Source organism: Erpetoichthys calabaricus, chromosome 4 (genome assembly GCF_900747795.2).
Source record: "Erpetoichthys calabaricus chromosome 4, fErpCal1.3, whole genome shotgun sequence".
Classification (NCBI taxonomy): Eukaryota; Metazoa; Chordata; class Cladistia; order Polypteriformes; family Polypteridae; genus Erpetoichthys; species Erpetoichthys calabaricus.
Window position 1 is genome coordinate 1,964,487 of NC_041397.2, and position 15,981 is coordinate 1,980,467.

At 46.0% G+C, this 15,981-nt stretch overlaps 1 protein-coding gene across 1 annotated transcript in view; it reads right to left on the reverse strand.

Moving 5' to 3' along the window:
• The window catches only part of LOC114641459 (interleukin-20 receptor subunit alpha-like), a 44,842-nt gene extending 29,091 nt beyond the window's left edge, over positions 1-15,751 (reverse strand). Inside the window, exons 1-2 of the mRNA XM_028790490.2 lie at positions 15,039-15,751; positions 14,839-14,928 (exon numbers count right to left, since the gene is read on the reverse strand). Of these exons, the coding sequence (XP_028646323.1) occupies positions 14,839-14,899 (61 nt within the window). The 5' untranslated portion in view covers positions 14,900-14,928; positions 15,039-15,751. The remainder of the gene's footprint in view (positions 1-14,838; positions 14,929-15,038) is intronic.
• Positions 15,752-15,981: the final 230 nt, after the last annotated feature.

A 15,981-nucleotide genomic window follows, 5' to 3' on the forward strand; every position in this document is an offset into this window, starting at 1 on the left:
GGTCAAAGTGGCAACAGCACTGGAGGAGGTAGTGGAATTCCAAGGCTCACACTATTTGAGCAGCAAGCTACTGCAATTAGAGACGAGACACTTATAACTGGCATTTTAACGTCACTCAGTCAATGGGTTGGCGAGTGGGGTGAGAAGCCATGTCTTCAGTGGATACCTGCTGTCACCTAACTAATCATGTTATATGGTTACATCATACAGATGACTTACAACTTTGACAAAAGGGGTCTTATCTTACCAAGAAGCCAGCCATCACACACACACACCATTTTCAAGTTTGCTCCCAATACTACTAGTTCAGCCAGACCATCTTACCACAACATTAATGAGATGCATTTTTATCACACAGATAAATTGCACATTAGACTGGAGACTCTATTTACATAAGCAAACGGATTCTCTGAAGGCATCTTTATAGCAATGTGTGTGCAGTCGACCGTTCCGATTACATCTGGAAAACTGGACGATGCTGCGAATTGTGTTTTGATGGTTGCCTGTTCAACCACAGTTTAAGGAAATCTTATATATCTGGATGACAACTGGAAAATGCCATACCATACAGCTGGTATGGTGTGACTCGGTGATGACTTAGAAATATCTGATCAGTCAGCGAGTTCTCGTTGATAGGCTCCTGTGGTTAAAAACCCAAGGGTGGACAGAACTTGCAAAGGAGCAGGTAGAGCTCTGCAGGTAAAGTCTGTCTTTGTAAAGCTCGTGCCAGGTCAGCACACAGCTCGAGGAGGATAGCTCTTGGAAATCGAAATCGACTTAGAAGCCAGTCATCATCATGGACAGGAAAATATGCACTCTCTTGTAATTCTTCCATTTACGAGGTCTTCTAAAAACACTAAAGCAGCCATGGTAGTTGGAATAGTTTGGCCATTCTGTGCACCATTATATCGTTACAGAAGGATTACACTCAAGTGCCTTAAATTTGTAAATGAAATGCAAATCATTTCGGTATATGTGATAAAGCCCGTGTCATGGATGCAAATCTAAAAAAGAAAGTGAGACCACACGGAAACAGTGGCACTGCTTTGACGTTGGGTGCCGTCCATTTAAATAAAACGAGCAGAAAAGTGCGGACACATGGTGGGAGGCTGCCATGAAAACTTGCATGGCTTTAAACCAAGTTTAGTTTTCATACATCTCAACGTGAGCGTGGAAACAGGTGTACACAACTTTTTTGTGTGTATGCACCATTTATGCATGAGGCCCCTGGTGAGCAAGGAACCACAGTCATGTGAAAAAATAAGTACACCCCATGGAAGTGGTTGGTTGACCTTTTCAACACATTTGTCAAAAGACAACCCAGAGCCAATTTTTCAGTTCAGTTGTGCTCGCCCCTTTTTCTGAAAGCCAATAACTTGCTGCCTGATGGACCTGACGATGTTCAAAGGGTCTACAGCTGTAGCAAGTTCAGCAGCAATCTCTGCCCTATTAATTCTTTTTCCATTCTCTTATGGTATATAAAATACCAGTATAACGGCAGACTGCACGATAACGTGCAGTGAATACACTTGACTTGACCATTCCTAGTTTTCATGCTCTTTCTCTGTACAGTGATCCCTCGCTATATCGCGCTTCGCCTTTCGCGGCTTCACTCTATCGCGGATTTTATATGTAAGCATATTTAAATATATAAATCGCGGATTTTTTGCTGGTTCGTGGATTTCTGAGGACAATGGGTCTTTTAATTTCTGGTACATGCTTCCTCAGTTGGTTTGCCCAGTTGATTTCATACAAGGGACGCTATTGGCAGATGGCTGAGAAGCTACCCAGCTTACTTTTCTCTTTCTCTCTTGCACTGACTTTCTCCGATCCTGATGTAGGGGGTGTGAGCAGGGGGGCTGTTCGCACACCTAGACGATAGGGACGCTCGTCTAAAAAATGCTGAAAGATTATCTTCACGTTGCTACCTTCTATGTGTAGCTGCTTCGTGAAGCGACATGCTGCACGGTGCTTCACATACTTAAAAGCTCGAAGGGCACATATTGATTTTTGGTTGTTTGTTTTTATCTGTCTCTTTCTCTGCTCCTGACGGAGGGGGTGTGAGCTGCCGCCTTCAACAGCTTTGTACTGGCGGTGCTTCGCATACTTAAAAGACAAACAGCCCTATTGATTTGTTTGCTTTCCTCTCTCTGACAGTCTGTGCTCCTGACGCGCACTCCTTTGAAGAGGATGATATGTTTGCATTCTTTTAATTGTGAGACAGAACTGTCATCTCTGTCTTGTCATGGAGCACAGTTTAAACTTTTGAAAAAGAGACAAATGTTTGTTTGCAGTGTTTGAATAACGTTCCTGTCTCTCTACAACCTCCTGTGTTTCTGCGCAAATCTGTGACCCAAGCATGACAATATAAAAATAACCATTGTAAGAAGAATGAGTCGAAGACATCACAAAGGTTTGGGGCAGCCACCCGTATATTATGCTTGGCTGCAATTGCTCTTTTTAAACGAAGTGAATCGTTCGGAGTCCAAAACAGAACTGACTCTTAGGAGACAAGATGGCAGCTTTAAAGGCCCAGAAAGGAAATGACGTCTTCATCACAGGAAGTGGGAGTGGTATCCTGGTGTTCGGAAGTGACGTCATCCTTGGGGCCGTCCAGAGGCGGGATTTCCCGGGACAGGTCTGCAAGGAACTGAGAAAGATAGTCAGTACACTCCGCAACCCCCTGACCTGGCGTAGAATTACAAGTGTCTAGGCCCTTCAGCTGTTTCCCCATGCGCACGTGTGTGACAAGGCCCCCCCCTTAGCCCAGACCCATCGGGTCGGGCGGACCTGTCCGAGAGGTCGTGGACTAGAGAGAGGGCATCCGCATTGGCATGAAGAGTACCCTTACGATGAATAAGCGAGAACTTATATGGTTGGAGGTCTAGAAACCACCTAGTGACCCGGGGATTCGACTCCTTGTGAAGGGCCATCCACTGGAGGGGTGCATGGTCCGGCACCAGAGTAAATTCACGGCCCAATAGGTAGTACCTCAACTGCGTAATCGCCCATTTTATCGCAAGAGCCTCCCGTTCCACTGCGGCATACCTGGTCTCCCGATCCAGCAGTTTCCGGCTCAGGTACATGATGGGGTGTTCAACACCATTGACGCTTTGGCTCAGCATGGCCCCCAGGCCTGTGTCCGAAGCGTCCGTCTGGAGTATAAAAGGTAGTGCAAAGTTTGTTGCTTTCAATATGGGTCACAAAATGCAGCGGCAGCCTTATCTGTCCATACCACGTGGATTGGGGCCTTCTTCTTCGTAAGGTCTGTCAAGGGTGCTGCTTTTTCGGAGAACCGGGGTACAAACCGGCGGTAGTACCCAGCTAATCCGAGAAAAGCTTGCACCTGTCTCTTGGTATTCGGACGGGGCCAGTTTAATATGGCATCAACTTTGGAACACTGCGGTTTGACGGTACCATGACCCACCAGGTAGCCCAAATATTTAGCTTCTCTTAATCCAAAGAAACATTTCCTTGGGTTAATTCGAAGCCCGGCTTCCGCCAGTGTCCGCAGCACCATTTCCACCTGCTGCACATGATCCTTCCATGTGCTGGAATGAATGACTACGTCATCCAAATAGGCAGCACTAAACGCGTTATGGGGCCGGAGCACTCTGTCCACCAGACGTTGAAACGTTGCCGGTGCCCCATGTAACCCGAATGGGAGGACCTTGTACTGCCAGTGCCCACTAGGGGTGCTAAACGTGGTCTTAGCCTTTGCAGAGTCCGTTAAAGGAACCTGCCAGTACCCCTTTGTCATGTCAAGTGTGGTCAAAAACTTCGCTTGTCCAAGTCTCTCGAGGAGGTCGTCCACGCGAGGCATTGGGTAGGCGTCAAATTGGGAGACTTGATTCAGTCGACGGAAGTCATTGCAAAACCTCCAACTTCCGTCTGGCTTACTGACCAAGACAATCGGACTGGACCAGGGACTATAACTTTCCTCAATCACACCTAGTTCCAGCATGCGCTTGATCTCAAGCTCCACTTCTGCCCTCTTTGCTTCGGGAAGACGATATGGGCGTTCTCGTACGACAACTCCGGGTTCTGTCACGATGTCGTGCGCAATCAGAGAGGTCCTACCGGGTTGCTCACTAACTACCTCTGGAACGGACAAGATCGCTGTCTCAAGCTCCTGTCTCTGTTTAGCATTCAAATCAGGACCGAAGTTGAGACTGGTACCTTGAGCAAAGAAAGAGCGGGGCTGAGCGGAGGAGGGGTCCGAGTCCCTTTCCTTCCACGGCTTCAGCAAGTTGACATGATACACCCGCTCGCTCGGTCGACGATTGGGCTGTTTCACCAAATAGTCGACGAGCCCTTTCCTCTCCTTAACTTCGTACGGCCCTTGCCAATGGGCAAGCAACTTCGAATGCGAGGTAGGGACCAACACCATGACGCGGTCCCCTGGTTGGAACTCCCGGAGGACCGTGCCACGATCATAATAGTGAGTCTGTGCTGCTTGCGCTTCCTCCATGTGACTCTTTAAAATAGGCCATATTTTTCCGAATCGATCGCGTAACTGCGTGATGTATTCTAATACATTGACAGAAGGAAGCGCCTCTCCTTCCCATCCTTCTTTTAATAAATCCAATAACCCTCGGGGTTGTCGTCCATACAACAGTTCAAAGGGTGAGAACCCCGTAGAGGCTTGTGGGACTTCCCGATAAGCAAAGAGCACGAGGGAGAGGAGCTGATCCCAGTTCCTACCGTCCGCGCTGACCACCTTGCGCAGCATTTGTTTGAGAGTTTGATTGAACCTCTCCACAAGACCGTCGGTTTGAGGATGATACACCGCGGTCCTTAAGTGCTTTATTTTAAGTAACTTGGCCGTCTCCGAGGTAAAGGGCGTCCCTTGATCCGTGAGGATTTCTCTAGGGATCCCGACACGCGCAAATACACCCACTAGTTCCCGAGCGATAGCTTTTGTAGTGGCAGAGCGCAACGGAACTGCCTCTGGATATCGTGTAGCGTAATCCACGAGGACTAACATATATTTAAATCCTCTGGCTGAGGGCTCCAGGGGTCCTACTATAATCGACCCCAATACGCTCAAATGGGACATCAATCAGGGGAAGGGGAACGAGAGGAGCGCGGTCCTTCCTAGGAATTTGCCGCAATTGACATTCTGGGCAAGAAATACAAAAACGGCGAACCTCTTCATTTATTCCCGGCCAATAGAATCTGAGCTTAATCCGCTCCAGAGTTTTTTCGGTGCCTAGATGGCCACCCAGGAGGTGGGCGTGTGCCAATTCACAAACCTGCCGCCGGTAGGTTCGCGGGATTAGCAACAGCTTCCGCACCCCGCCCTCATGATCAGCTATTCGATATAACAGATCGTTGTCAAGTACGAAGTGAGGGCCGCGAGGTATGGGCAGATGAGTGCGTTGGCCATTGGCTAGCATGACTGCATTTTTAGCAAACTTCAGGGAGTCGTCATTCCATTGCTCTCTCCTGAAAGATGCCGGCGTTTTATTAAATTGGAAGTGTAAGTCGGAGAGAGGGTCCGGTCTGACCTCAAGGGGCGGGGAGTTGTCCCGGCTCGTCGAGGCCCTGGTTGATGACGTATCTATTTGCGACGGCCCAGGAAGCTCCCCGTCCTCCTCGGAGCCTTCCGTACCTCTTTCCCCCGGCAAGGTACACGGCGTGGAAACAGCCTGAGAAGGATTCGTTCCTTCTATTATTAGGCCTACAGAGTTACGAGGAGTGGATATTAGTACACCGCATTTATTATCACACCAGTCTCGCCCTAGTATCACCGGAAAAGGTGGGTAAGGGTGAACCGCCACGGGGATCTTTCTCACTGTTTGTTCAAAGCTGATGACACACAGGGCGATTTGATAGGACTGTGTTTCGCCGTGTATACAGCGAATACTGGTCTTTTTTCTCGTTCTCTGTCGCGGTAGTACATAACGACAATCAACAAGGGTCATGTTGCTGCAGGTATCCAACAGTGCTGTAACCTTAAAGCCATTTAATATTACCACCCTCGTATGCCCAATAGCCAGGGGGTTCGTAAGTGCACACAACCGTCCTCCCCCCTTCCACTCGCATCCCCCCATGCTCCCGCGCGAGCGGCCCACCCCGCACCCCAGGGACATCGGAACAGGCTTCGGGTTATATGGAAGGGACTTATATAGTGGGACATAATCCCTACGGAGTCCACTAGAGGACCGTTCTGCTCTCACAGATTGTGAGGCTGGTTTGATGCTTATTTCAGCTATGAGCTCGTCCATTGAATGGAAGTCTCCCCAGACCGGCTGGGCAAAGTTCTTGGGAAGACCTTGTAGCAAAATAAAGCAGGATATCTGCTGCACAATTTGCCGGGTGTTTAATTCAAAGGGCCTCAGCCATTGAGCCTCTGTTTCCCAGAGAGCATAAGCTTGCTCCCGGGCTGATCTCTCTGGATCATATTCCCATGTCTATAATAGTTTTACCTGCTGGTCTGGGGACAGCCCATGTGTCTTTAGGACCTTGGTCCCGACGGGCGGCCCAGTCCTCTCCTCTGAGAGAACATAGTAAGCCCTTTTCGTTTTCCCCCCAGGGACCAGCCCACGTCGGTGGGTCTCCTCCACATTCTCCCTGTGTAGGATTAGGGGCTCATTTTCCCTTGGTGGGAGCGAAGCCTGCCCCGTGCCACTCCGGACCGCTGAGCACGCCACCTACCCGGAAACACGGCCCCGGTACTCTCCTACCCGAGTACTTTTAGGGTTCCTTCCCAGTTTCTTCTGGGAAAGCTGCCTCCTGCCGACTACGCCACTGTAAGAAGAATGGGTCGAAGACATCATAAAGGTTTGGGGCAGCCACCTGTATATTATGCTTGGCTGCAATTGCTCTTTTTAAATACACGAATTGAATCGTTCGGAGTCCAAAACAGAACTGACTCTTAGGAGACAAGATGGCAGCTTCAAAGGCCCAGAAAGGAAATGACGTCTTCATCACAGGAAGTGGGAGTGGTATCCTGGTGTTCGGAAGTGACGTCATCCTTGGGGCCGTCCAGAGGCGGGATTTCCCGGGACAGGTCTGCAAGGGACTGAGAAAGATAGTCAGTACACTCCGCCGCCCCCTGGCCTGGCGTAGAATTACAAGTGTCTAGGCCCTTCAGCTGTTTCCCATGTGCACGTGTGTGACACCATATAAACATATGGTTTCTACTTCGCGGATGGCTCTGGAACGCAACCCCCGCGATGGAGGAGGGATTACTGTACACTTATCATTTGTTTAGAGGTTGATGCACTTGCTGCTTCCTGAGCAGCTCTTCTTTCCTCCACCCTAGCAGCCTGCTTCTTCTCTTTCTTTCGTCGGTATCTTTTCATGTTAAAACTGATTATGTACGTGTTTGTGTTGCAATTACTTAGTACGATTTTCTTAAATTTTTTTACTTAAGCTGGCACTTAAGTCTTCAATCTGCCTCAAGAATGATTTAAGATATGAAGAGGTAGGGGAAGTGACTGAGAAGGTGGGAGAGAATGAGAATGGCGCCTGTACGTATGCGCCACACCGCCGCCCTGCTGGCCGCTGCTGAGGATTGATTCCACAATAAAATAAAATAAAAAGAGTAATAAAAATAAATCACCCAAAAGCGGACAGTAGAGGTCACGTAGTATATGTGTACCAAATTTCAGGTCAATAGGTCAAACAATTTAAAATCCTGGACAGACAAACGGACAGCCATGCTACTGTATTGAGGTATATAAGAAGACAGTGTTTCCCAAACTCGGTCCTGGTGGACCCCTGAGGCTGCAGGTTTTTGTTCCAACCAGCTTCTGTTTTTAATTGAACTCCTGGGCTAATTAAGTGAACTGATATTTCCCCAAGATCTGAATTTAGGGAACAATTTAGAAATTAGAAAACTAAGTTGGCTAAAAAAAAAAAAAAAAAAATTTAAATGTACCAAGCAGTTATATAGGAATAATGGTTTTTTTTTCTTTTTAACGGTATTTTCATCTTGATTTTCATTCTGGGCGGCACGGTGGCACAGTGGGTAGCACTGCTGCCTCGCAGTTGGGAGATCTGGGGACCTGGGTTCGATTCCTGGGTCCTCCCTGCGTGGAGTTTGCATGTTCTCCCCGTGTCTGCGTGGGTTTCCTCCGGGGGCTCCGGTTTCCTCCCACAGTCCAAAGACATGCTGGTTAGGTGGATTGGCGATTCTAAATTGGCCCTAGTGTATGCTTGGTGTTTGGGTGTGTTTGTGTGTGTCCTATGGTGGGTTGGCACCCTGCCCAGGATTGTTTCCTGCCTTGTGCCCTGTGTTGGCTGGGATTGGCTCCAGCAGACCCCCGTGACCCCGTGTTCGGATTCAGCGGGTTGGAAAATGGATGGATGGATGGATGGATTTTCATTCTACTTTTGTAGGTCTTCTAATAGTTTAATTAATCCATTATTTACTCATTAGTGGGTCGGTTGCTAAAGTACTTGCAGCCTTTGATTATTCAGTGTGTTGTTTGCCTGCGTGTCTGCTCTGCTCGTTTTAAATTGTCATTATTAAGATACAACAAAGGGGGAAAAACTGCACAGAGAAAGGGCAAAGTATAATGGAATCAACAAAAGAGAGTTAAGCATTTAAATCTATAGCAAAAGCAGAAATATTTCTAAATGTCTTATAATTGTAAAAATCATGCTGCTATGCTTTTCTGAATGTCAAATAAAAGAAAAAAATAATACCAGCTAATTAAATGAGATCAGTGTTATCAGGTGTTGTCACTGATTAGGAATCCGGTTGGAACAAAAACCTGCAGCCACAGGGGTCCACCCGGACCGAGTTGGGGAAACACGGAGATTGACGAACCTCTCTTCTATTTGTAAGGTTCAAAGCACATGTTCTTTATTTCTTGTGGCTACATTCCATGCATCGTACAGTCAGCTGAATGCTCAGTGGTTCATTTGGTTGTCAACTCTTCTGTGCATACAGCCCGCTTTCTCCGATTAATGAGAAATTCACACCCGTTTGGTTTTGCCCAAGCCAATTGTAGATTAGTTGGTCTCAATCATTAGGCATGACACATTAAAATGATCTGTGACTTCCTCCGACAGGCTAAGATTATATAAACTAAGGCTAGGATTAAAAATCGTTGGAAAAGTCATGTAATATGACATGTGCTGCTTAAGCCTTTCTCGCACTACAATTTCCAAATCCCTCAGCACCTCCTTAGTAGTCCCTGTTACTGTTGGAGTTCATAGACTTCTTCACATGTATATAAACTTCAATAAAGTGCAAGATGAGAGCATTTGCTATTTAGCGGTCTGCATAATCCCAGCACATCTTTACTATTCCTGGTCATCTTCACCACCTCCCTGCCTGTTCTTTTTCTAATAAAAAAAATTGAAAGAATCGCTTTGGCTGTCTTTAGTCTTTTTCTTAATATTCTGTCTTTTCTCCTTGTTATTGTCCTTTTTATTGCTCTCAAATGCATTACGGTTACCGCTGGCATTACTTGTCTTTTCTGTTTCCTTAGTAACTTCCTTCTTAGCTCCTTATTTATCCACCTTGGAGTTTTCTTTAGTTTCTTACTGCTTGTAAAGATTGGGACACATTTGTACATCTACTATATAATAAAACACTAAAGTCTCTGTGTGTCCAACCCCTCTGAGCAATCTGATTGGTCAGCTTGGCTTCGGCAATGCAAATGAAAGAAGATGTGCCAACGTGAAACACTCAAGTAGGAGTAAAGGTGTAGGAGGCACACCAAGAGTCACCTTTAAAGATGGGAAGTGTCAATGCCAACCAGAAGTGAACAAGGCACCTCAAAATGGCAGAGTCTCAGGAGCATGTTTAACGGCAATGTGCTTGAGAGAAGGAGCGCTAGTCAGAAAAAGTTTACACACAAGGATACCGAAGGAAGGTGCCGAGGGTATGTGTAGGGCAAGATATCAAACAATTTTACTTGTCCTAGATACTGCAACGAGTTATATGTAAAACACTTTTAAACCTGCCCCGCATCTCCTCAGCCATCTTCACCCTTCTAAACATATCCCAATGCATATTTCTAAGCTTTCCTGTATCGGTTTAATAATTTGTCTTACTAAAATTAACAGTTTTTGAATATGTGCTCTACAATTGATTAAAATTATTTATAGTCACTAGACCCTAACGGTGGGCTGGTGCCCTACCCGGGGTTTGTCTCCTGCCTTGCACCCTGTGTTGGCTGGGATTGGCTCCAGCAGACCCCCATGACCCTGTAGTTAGGATATAGCGGGTTGGATAATGGATGGATAGACCCTAATGGTGCAATCATATACACCCCCTGAACCTTATCTTAAATACTACATCTAGACGGGACTCTCCACCTGACCAGTATGCCTTAACATACCGTGTTAAAAAAAACTAAAATACAAGCCATTGTGTAGCATCAACAGCAAGTCTTTTTACGTGACACTGACAGGTATGGCCCGTCACATTGATCGGTCGGTCGGTCATTCAGACGACTGGCATTCCATTTCATGAGCCTTTGACCAAGTTGCTTGACATGTGAATTATGCAACATGAATGATTTCCACAAACACGGAGTTGTTTGTGCTTGTCCAGCGTTGTGTCTTAACTTCTGTCATGATAACATGAGATGAAGATGGTTTCTCAGCCATCACTACAAACCACAACGGTTAAGGGACATATTAAGAAAAGACCATTTTTGGCTGGAGTATTCTTTTAACAGAGCATGAATCTTCTTTTTGTGTTATTGATCAGATAGGATTTCCTGTTCAGTTGTTTGAAAGACCACCACTGTCTATGGACCATTTTATAATCATTGAATAAAAAACACACACAACACGCCTCATATTATCTTCTAACCTTAAAGTCACAGATACTCAAACTGCAGATGCTGCACTCTCCTCTGTCCTTTCTTCAGCCATTAGAACAATCTGGATAACAACAGCCTGTCCTGCCCACTTAACTCCAACTCCAAAATAACATCAAGGTTAGTGTTGAAGGTCCCTAAAGTCCTACTGCCCACCACACTACTTGGTCTCTAATTCACCGTGCAAAGAAAAACTTCTGAATGTTTAAGCAAAACTCAGGGCCATTCTTAGCCGTTTGGGGGCCCTACGCGGTTGGATGTGCAGGCCCTGTATGGGGGGGCTAAAAAAACGTCCGGAAAAGGCATTAGATGACCAGTAGGCCTACATGTACACTTGTGTGTATGCAAAGTGGTAAAATACTGATTTTGTTCTGGATCTGGTAAAGGCCGGTAATATGGGGATATGTCATGATCTTACGGGGATCTCTCTGAATGAATGTGAAATGAATCTCTAAAATTAACATTTGCTATAGTGCATTTGGAAAAGTTACGACGGCGTGACAATATTATTAGGGATTTAGGTGAAGATTGAAAATTGGATAATAAATTACCATTGTTAAGATTAAGAGATGCACTGAACTGAATTTCCAGGGACTGGCACAGACGGCTACAGTGCCAGGGGTATGACAGGGCAACAGGCCAACAACAAAAAAATAAATAAAAATTGTAAGTTGGGGCCGGAGTGGAGTGCCCTCTCAGGGTTGGTAGCGAGATCCTGCTTCAAGTGGAGGAGTTCAAGTATCTCGGGATCTTGTTCATGAGTGAGGGAAGAATGGAGCGTGAGATCGACAGGCGGATCGGTGCGGCATCCGCAGTAATGCGGGTGCTGCATCAGTCTGTCGTGGTGAAAAAGGAGCTGAGCCGCAAGGCGAAGCTCTCAATTTACCAGTCGATCTATGTTCCTACCCTCACCTATGGTCATGAGCTATGGGTAGTGACCGAAAGAACGAGATCGCGAATACAAGCGGCTGAAATGAGTTTCCTCCGCAGGGTGTCTGGGCTTTCCCTTAAAGATAGGGTGAGAAGCTCAGTCATCCGGGAGGGGCTCAGAGTAGAGCCGCTGCTCCTCCGCATCGAGAGGAGTCAGATGAGGTGGCTCGGGCATCTGATCAGGATGCCTCCTGGACGCCTCCCTGGCGAGGTGTTCCGGGCACGTCCAACCAGGAGGAGGCCCCAGGGAAGACCCAGGACACGTTGGAGGGACTATGTCTCTCGACTGGCCTGGGAACGCCTTGGGATTCTCCCGGAAGAGCTAGAAGAAGTGGCCGGGGTGAGGGAAGTCTGGGCATCGCCGCTCAAGCTGCTGCCCCCGCGACCCGACCTCGGATAAGCGGGAGACAATGGATGGATGGATGGATGAAGTTGGGGCCGGGTCAGGGGCTACGTGGATGCGTAGTTCACATATGCCTAAGAACGTCCCTGTAAAACTGACTCTTAGCAAGTTTCCAATGGTGTCCCAGTGTTCTTGTTGATGTTCTCAAGGATGCTTAAATATACAAATACGACCGTGTAATTATACCACACTACCGACTAGAACATCGCATGAAGGGATCATTTTCCTGCAGGTTATCTAATGTGGTCTACCTAATTCTCTGCATGAAATGTCCTGACACTGCACTCTATGAGAGAGAAACTGGACAAACACCCCGCCAGAGAATACATTTACACAGGTGCCACATTAAACATGGCAACACAGATGTTCTTGTCACGGCCCACTTCAACAGCCATGGACACTGAGAGGCAACTTTAAAGTCACAGTGCTTATGGGCAACTTCAGAACACAGAAAGAGAGAAAAGAATGGGAAGTCAAACTCATGCTAAAATTTAATACATTACAACATGGTTTGAATAGAGACAAGAGTATTATGGCCAGATATATGAGGATTGTTTGCATCTCTCGGACTGACCCAGACAACCCAACTACAGATCCACATTGTATGGAAAAACTCATCAGAAACTTCAAAAGACTTTGTTGCACAGTCATCTTCTCCAAAGACCTTGACCATACATTGTTCTTCTCTCTTGTTAAACGAATCTTATCTTAATTGTAAAAAAATTAATAGACCTGTTCAGACTGTCTCACATAAAGGTTTTCCAATGTTATTTATTACTTGTCCTAGTGTGTGTATATTTTATATATATATATATATATATATATATATATATATATATATATATATAAAAAAAAACACAGGGAACTCCAGTTTCTGTATTACATCTTGCAAGAAGAAGGGACCCGAGTTGCCTTGAAAGCCTGCATATTGTAATCTTTTTAGTTAGCCAATAAAACGGGTCATTTTGCTCGACTTCTCACTACATTCATAATGGCTAACATGATACAACACCCCAGTACTAAACTATACGACCAAACGTTTGTGACCATCACATCTACTGTATATGAGCCTGTTGGACATCCCATTCCAAAACCATAGGCATTAGCATGAAGTTGGTCACCTATCTGAAGCTATGACAGCCTTCACTCTACTAGGAAGACATTCCACAAGATTTTGGAGTGTGTCTGTAGAAATCTGTGCCAATTAAGCACTTGTGAAGACAGGTACAGATGTTGGACAAGAAGCTGCGACTTGCAATCAGCATTCCAATTCATCAGCTGTGTTGAAGTTAAGGCTCTGTGCAGGTCATTTGAGTTCCTCCATATCTTTATGGACCTGGCTTTGTGCACAGAGACAATCATGCTGGAACACAAAGTGGCCTTTCTCAAACTGTTCCCACAAAGCTGACAAAAATGTCTTTGCATGCTGTGAAATTAACTGGACCCTTGACTGGACTTAACCCAAAGCCTGCCATCATCCCTTCTTCAATACCAAACTTTACAGTAGGCACCATGCAGTCCGGAAGTTAGTGTCCTAGCATGTTCCACACCTCGCTGGTCCATCAGACCACCAGATACTGAAGTGTGACTCATCACTCCACGTTTTTACTGCTACAGAGTCCATTGGTGGGCATCAGACTTTACACAATGCTCTTAAACTCGACCATGGACAACCATTTCAGGAAGCTGTTGATGTTGCTTCCAGAGGTAGTTTGGAACTCTGTTGAGAGTGACACCAGAGAGGACAGGCCATTATTACAAAATGTAGCACTTTCTGGCCTTGCGGTGCAAGTTTGAGTGGTCTACCACTTCATGGCTGTGCTGTTGTTGCTCCTCAAGGTTTCTACTTCATAATAATGGCACTTGAATCTAACCCAGGGCAGATCTAGAAGATGAGAAATTTCACATTCTAATTTGGCAAAGGAGGCATCCCATGCTTAATGTCACTCATTTTACTGTGTATGGAGACTGCATGGCCACGTGCTTGACTTTATACATTAATCAGCAATGAAACAGCTGAGCTCAATCAGTTGGAGTGGTGTCCACAAACGGGTGTCCATATAGTGCATCACATAGTTGTGGACCGCCTAAGCCCATCTTGAATCAATGAGGAATGCTTTGCGTTTGTGGAAGCAATGCTGCCTCAATTGTAAAACAAGGCTCAATGAGCTACATGTCAATTCCATTCACATGCTTAGTGGAACAACAACAACAACACCACAAACACACACACAATTAGTTAAGATTGTCCATTACAAGTTCCAGAATACAAGAATGGGGCTTGGCTAAAAGTGGCCTGAGCTAAACGTTTAACTCCATTCACAATCCACAGACCCCTTTCAGCACACTGGCTACGGCGACGGATAGGGTGATACACATAATTGTGCATTTTTCATCATTTGAGCACAGGTCAAGTCTTTTCTGTCTAACATGATGTCTAAAAATTACAGATGGAGTTAAATGTGTAACCCTGCCCACATTTAGGCACATCCTAATTCCACACGCTGCAGTGAAGACCTCCTCTACTTCGCACCTTCTAGCCTCATTCTAAACGTTTTTGCAAATTAACAACTTGGTTGGAATGAAAATCTGCGCCCACACCGACTGAGCTGCCCCTGGGAGTTTCAGTTGATACTATTTGAAATCAATCAGTGGGTTTACTGCACAGTTGATCAGATTCTGAAAGATGATTAATCTTAAATGGGGTCAACTCACCAGCAGGGAGGACTGCCGTCAGGAAGAGCTCGCCGAGACGCCCCTTCATTTGCTTCTGCATATTCTGCAGCTCACATTCAGGCGACAAACCTAAAAAAAATCAGAGAGAAAGCGTAAGGGCTCGCGTGTTTAATGAAATGACCACCTGTTAGATGTCGCATGTCACGAATCCGAAGAAGAAGAAATAAAATACAACTTACCGGAATGAAACTACTGCGGGCCTTTCAACAGGAAAGGAAGGCACATGACCAGCGCCTCCAGTCTGGTACAAATCAGTGCAACTCGAACACGTTCAGAACACGCCGCCGAGACTCGCACGAAACAAGCGGCCGCTTATTTTGAGACGGTTAATGCTCGCAGAACCACCGTGGACAGGGATATCCATCCGAGAAGCCACTTTTTGGGGGGCTCACTTCACAACAGAGTCTCTGGGTGACGTCCAACTCGTCGCGTACCTTCTTTTTCGGAGTTCCGGGACCTCGCTGCTTCCGCTGAAGTTGCTCTAATGCCCCCCGGAGATCGCGCACAAGCTTCCTCTTACCCAGCCTTCCTTTAAACTTTTTCTGCAGCTATTATGCTTTATCAAAAACCCGCAGCCCTAAAATTTTCAAACAGCTGCACGACCCTGCCTGTTAATCTTAACTGTCTCCGGTTTAGGTGGGTAGGTAGGGCTTTGATTGGCTAAGAGGAGTTATTCAGTTATTCACTCAATGTAGAAGTGGTGAATTAAAATTACGCCCACGCCCATATCGCCGTGCATTCGCTTTAGCTTCAAATACTGAGGGGCGTTTCTATGCAAAACGTAGTATAAGGGGTGTGCTTATGTAAATCTACCAAGGAGCGAATATATCATTGGAGAGACTTCATCGGAAAAGGGCGGTGTCTGCAAATACAACTTGCTATTGGATTGGTACGCTAGGCAAAGCATTTAAAGCAATGGTCTTCAAGTTCAGTCATGGTAGCCCACCCGAACCAGTTTCTTCTTTTAACTGAGCTTTGTTTAAGCAAGCTGCTATTTGCCATTTTATAGGTTTCTGTATTAAAGCATAAATGAAATTAATTATGCTAATCTGTTTTTCACCTGCATTAGATAGATAGATAGATAGATAGATACTTTATTAATCCCAGGGGGAAATTCACATA